General features: G+C 36.5%; 1 protein-coding gene across 1 annotated transcript; it reads left to right on the top strand.

Moving 5' to 3' along the window:
• The first annotated feature begins 1,712 nt into the window (after positions 1-1,712).
• On the top strand, positions 1,713-3,593 carry LOC143443429 (uncharacterized). Its single transcript, XM_076939859.1, has 2 exons — positions 1,713-1,825; positions 2,887-3,593. The coding sequence occupies exons 1-2, from the start codon at positions 1,717-1,719 to the stop codon at positions 3,279-3,281; spliced, it is 504 nt and encodes a 167-aa protein (XP_076795974.1). The 5' UTR covers positions 1,713-1,716; the 3' UTR covers positions 3,282-3,593.
• Positions 3,594-5,416: the final 1,823 nt, after the last annotated feature.

The raw sequence follows: 5,416 nt of genomic DNA, 5'->3' as shown, positions 1-5,416 counted from the left end.
GCTCATGATAACAATTTCTAGGTCCATTTGTTTGCCAACTAAATTTTTGAGAAATAGTCAAGGCTTTCATCAAAATGAAAGAAAATATGGTCAACTTATGAATTACCAATTCTAATATACTGAGATAGCAAACATTGGAACAGTAATATTCACAAAAGCATTAAAATGTATGTGTAAGGAAACTTAACCAAAGATGAAAAAAATGTCTATACTGAAAGATAAAAATCATTGAAGAAAAGAATTGTAGGAAGGCACCAGAAGATGAAAGATCTCCCATGATCCCATGGTATCTTTAACATTTTAATATGTGTTCCTAACAGTATTTAGATATTCAACATTATCCCAACCAAAGTACCCACAAGATTCTGCACAAATTTTACCTAAATATATACAATTCATACAGGAACATGTGACACTTTGGATCATCAAAGCTATTCTAAAAAATGAATAATTTTGGGGAAAGTGTAAGATCATATTTCAAGCCATGTTACAGAGGTATAGTATTCAAAAACTATGGTAGTAACAAAATCAGATACTTGGATCAATGTAATGAAAAAAAAGAAGACCCACACTGGAGTATGCATAGCTAGAGTCATGTGATATATGATAAAGATGCCCCAAGTTCAAAATGTAGGGAAGACAGCATCCCCCACAATGATCCTGATAAAACTAAAAGTCTACTTGCAGAAAAATATTATCCATATTTACCATTCTACACGTAAAATCAAATACAATTAGGTGAAAGATCCTATTGTGTAACCTAAAATTTTGAAACTAGTAGGAGAAAACATGGGCAGTGCTGAATGAATATCCAACTGTAGGAAAGAACTTTATTAATAAGACTTCATTCAGAGAAGATTTATGGTTTATAATAGACAAAAAGGATCACATAAATCTAAAAATCTGTGCAGCTAATGAAATAATCATTCAAGCAAAAATCTAGTTCACATGATGAAGATAGCCTTGCCAGCTACACTTCTGATAAGAGATTAATATCCAGAATAAACAGTGAAGTCAAAACAAAGAAACAATGCAGACAACCAATGTCTGAAATGAAAACTCAGAATGCATCTATAGAGAGGACTAAATATGTAGAAATAAATATGGCAAACAAGCATTGGAGAAAGTGTTCAAAATTCTTAGCAGATAGAAAATATTAGTTCATTGAGATTTCATGTAACCCCAGTGAGAATGGTGAATGTCATGACAATAGCAGACAACATATCCTGCAGAAGATGTTTAAAACATGGGCCAATATTCATTTTTTTGTGGGAAAAGAAACTAAAGTAATTAGTATTTAAATAGGGGTTAGGAATTCTGAAAATCTAAAATAAAATTTAGCACATAAACCAGATTCACCACTCCTTGGCATACAAAAAAAGGACTCAACATCCCACTCTTCAGATACTTGCTCATGTTCACTGTTACTCCAGTGACTATAGCTATAAAAGACCAACATAAGTGTCCTACATCTCCTGAATGGATTGAGAATGTGGTGCATACATACAATGGAATAATACTTGGCTGTAAAGAGACAATTGCCCTTTAATGTCATCACCACATTAGGCTTTGGTCTTGTAGATAAGGCACATTGAAAATCTCCCACACTCTGCCCCACTGGGCTACAGTCCCAAAGAAAATAATGGAAGAAGATCACTCAGTGGATGCTCAAAGATACCATTGTTTTTCTTTGTTTTATAAGGAGTATGGCTATGCATGTCTCAGCACACAGTTGGGAAAATGTCCAGAGCCACTTCCAAGATGCTTGTGGTCCTGCTCACAGCAACCTTGCTGGCCCTGAGCACAGCTCAGAGTACAAATGAAGGTACCAGGGATTACAGGGTGGGATCTGGAGACATTCAAGAAAAAAGGTGGAGAAAGGAGGAAAGAAATGATAGGCATGGGTGAGAAGGAAGACAGGCCCATGGGATTTCTGTGATAACGGTTGGAATAGTTGAGTCTTTAGCAGGTAACACGGTCTTTTTACTTAATATTCTACCTGAAATACACAAATTTCTTGACGAGCGGAATACAATGGCCCATTTTGTGTTCAGGAGAGTGCTCAGCACTATGTAAAGAAACATAAAAAAGAACAGATTTGAGAGCACATTCTCAATCAGAGCAAATATAGGTACTGCCACCTCAGTGGCTTTGTGGGTGGCTTAGTACATAGCTGATTTCAGAAATTTGATACAGAACAATGTATCAGAGTTAACTAAGAACATAGAATTATCCATGGTTTCCTTTTGCCTTTGTGGTCCAGTATATAATTGTAGAGCATCAAGAACAAGAAGGAGAAATACTAAGCTATCCCTCTTTTCTCTATGCCTCTTAGGTTATTAGATAATTGTTTTTAATTAATGGAAAAATAGAAGGGAACAAATCATCTCCAGACATTTAGTATATTTGTTGGACAATATTATTAGTCTTTTTCAGTATTGGAGTGTATAAGTATACACTTCAATAGGTTCAACAGCTAAATTATATTTCATTCTAGAGATGGGAAACTCTAACTAAAACATTTTGCAAAAATAGGGAATTTATAACATGCCCAGAAGTACAATTTGCAACTTTTCTTATGTTAATGTAGTTTTCTTTCCATTATTACACTTTTACTTTGGAAATACCTAATGTGATAAATAAGGGTCTGTATATTCTTGTTTGACAGCTGTAGTGGCCATACTTGTTTCAGGATTAAAAATATAAAAAGCCTCTGTATTTTTGGAATGTGTAATTAGGAGGACAAGATGAGGATGTCTGAAAGAGGAAATGAGCAGCTGGCAGAGAGGTTCTGAGATAAAGTACTATGTGATCACATCAGGGGAAGAGAACAAGAGGAAAGTCTTTTAATCAATGTGTTCATATGTTCTGGTCCTTTCTATGCAGATTCGGTGCAACAAACCCAGGGCTCAGATTCCGATCTTTCTTCTGCTGAAGCAAATTCAGGGAGTGCTCAAGATGGCGAATCAGCACCATCAGCCAATGAAGAACCTTCTGCCAATTCTGGAAATGGAGAGGAACAGCAATCACAGGAACCACTACAAGTGGAAAGTGAAGAGCCTTCTAACACTACTAGAAATGATGTGGAAAAACAACCAGGGGAAGGAAACGTAGAACAGGTTCAAAATAAACCTCCTTCTTCTCCTGAAAAAACACAAGGACAACCCCAAAAAGGAGATCCAGTGAGGAAACCCTCTCCTCGCAAGCGTCAACATTCCAGAGGCATAACACTGTTTCCATCATACTTTCATATGTTTTCAGGAAGAGTGCGACCCTTTTAACCAGTAAGGGCTTGAATAAATTAGGTAAGATGAAGGAGTCAAATTTAATAAATATAATGACCTTGCATCCATATTTGTTAAATCATAGTATCAAAAGGAGCTAACTGTCAGCATATGAACACAGCATTAACCTCAGCCTCATTTCAAACCTCAGCATTCAGACAGTACAAGGTGATTCATCTTTGAGGGTCTAAGACAAACTTGCACAAGACTAACATAGCTCCTTATCTCCTTAATGCTCCATCACTCCTTTATTATTTATTTATTTTATTCATCTATTTTGTAACAATAATAACCCTTTGAGTTGACGTGGTTTATGGAAGTGCAGACACAATCGTCTTAGGTCCCTTTTTCTTTGAATTAACCATCACTGACCTCTCATCTTATGTGTATTCAATCTTCTCCACCCACACAGGGATGTTTAGATCTGTTGTCTCTTAGTGATACCTTACAGACACCTCTAACCTTGGTCAGAATTTCAATATATTCTTCTAAATTTATATATGTCTATGTCGGTAGGAATCTTACATCCTAGGAGTATACATAGCTGAATATCATATTATATATTATACTACATTGTCATTTTTGTCCTTGAAAGCCATTCATTTTAATCCTTTGGCAACACCCTTAAAAATATTAATATGTGTATGTGGGTAAATATTATAACAAACTGAGGTTTATGTGAATGATCTTTAGGTTACTCACTATCAAAACCACACTACTTAGAAAACTTCATTGCTTTATAATTCTGCAGGTCTCTCACAGCATGCTTTGCTTGATTTTATTTTGCTGTTTGTGTTCTCAGGACATTTAGTTGTACACTATTTAACTGCATGGTCTGTCATGATCTGTCTACAGCCTCTTCTGTTAATAAATACTTAGGTTAGTATTAGCTGCTCAATCACTCAGGGCACATAGCACTGTAAAACTTTGGCAATTTATCGTGGAACTTTTAAAATCAGAAACAATGGATGAACAATGTAAGATCCTCACTCACATTCATCTTGTAAGAAATGGATTAGTTCCATTGTCTTCTCAGTGCCTGATATGAGTAAACCTGAGAAAGTGGGGAAGGAATGAAGGATAGGGGATGGAGGAAGAAGAAGGTGTGGCCTCCCACACTTCTTCTTTCAGGGGTCCCAATAGCAGGTGAGGAACTCCAGCATGTCCTAATTTTCAATAACTTTTCCCTTTTTTGTGTTTCAGAAAGTACCTGAGAAGATTATGTCCTTCAGACACAGGTCAATGAATCACTGTTGATTGTCTATACTATTCCAATAAAAATTTCAGCATGCAATTTCTGAGTGGTGTTTGTATTTTTAGAAAGGGAAGGGAGAGAATTTTAGAGCTTTGACAACAACAACAACAACAACAACAACAAAACAACACCTAGAAAAATACACCAGAAAACTTGCAAATATTTCCATCTTTTTTCCCCCCTACACACAGATAGCAAAATGAAAACACTTCATGGCCCTGTAACCAGATGATTCTTTCTTGGAGTCTGCAGTACAAATTTATGTTGTAATATATAATTGTAAGATTTTTTGTTGAGTTATTTTCAGTTTAAAGGAAACTGGAGAGATGTTTTGAGGGAATTGAAAACCTGAGCTTTTGTAACATTCTCCAGTTGATTTATTGAGTTTGCACTTTTCAAGTCCCATGTTGCATTTTCTGCTTCTGTTTTTTTCGATGTAAAGTGTTTCCACTTTTCTTTTTATAATTATTTTAAATTTTTATTTATTTATTTTAAACTCCAGATTTTATTCTGCTCCCCATTTGTGTCTGCCCTTGGAATGTTCCACTGTTCCACATCACATACCTCCAATGCGCCGCCCCCCCATCCCCCGCAGATCTTCATGAGAATGTCCCCACAACGGGTACACCAGAACTCTAAACTCCCTGGAGTCTTCTGTCTGTTGAGGGTTAGGTGCATCTTCTTTTACTAAACCCATACCTGGCAGTCATCTGCTGTATATGTGTGGGGGCCTCATAACAGCTGGTGTATTTTGCCTGGTTGGTGCTCCAGTGTCTGAGAGATCTCAGGGGTCCAGGTTAATTGAGACTGCTGGTCTTCCTACAGAGAGGCCCTTCCTCCTCAGCTTCTTGCAGTTTTCCCCCAATTCAACCACAGG

The sequence above is a fragment of the Arvicanthis niloticus genome, chromosome 9, assembly GCF_011762505.2.
Source record: "Arvicanthis niloticus isolate mArvNil1 chromosome 9, mArvNil1.pat.X, whole genome shotgun sequence".
Lineage (NCBI taxonomy): Eukaryota > Metazoa > Chordata > Mammalia > Rodentia > Muridae > Arvicanthis > Arvicanthis niloticus.
The sequence above is the reverse complement of the archived record's forward strand: the minus strand, read 5'-3'. Positions and strand labels throughout refer to the sequence as shown.

What these genes read in the sequence shown, in the direction of transcription:
- LOC143443429 (XM_076939859.1), top strand. Translation starts at nt 1,717, where the DNA reads ATGTCTCAGCACACAGTTGGGAAAATGTCCAGAGCCACTTCCAAGATG. An exon ending in AGCTCAGAGTACAAATGAAG is followed by an intron (nt 1,826 to 2,886) that starts GTACCAGGGATT and finishes CTTTCTATGCAG; the next exon opens with ATTCGGTGCAACAAACCCAG.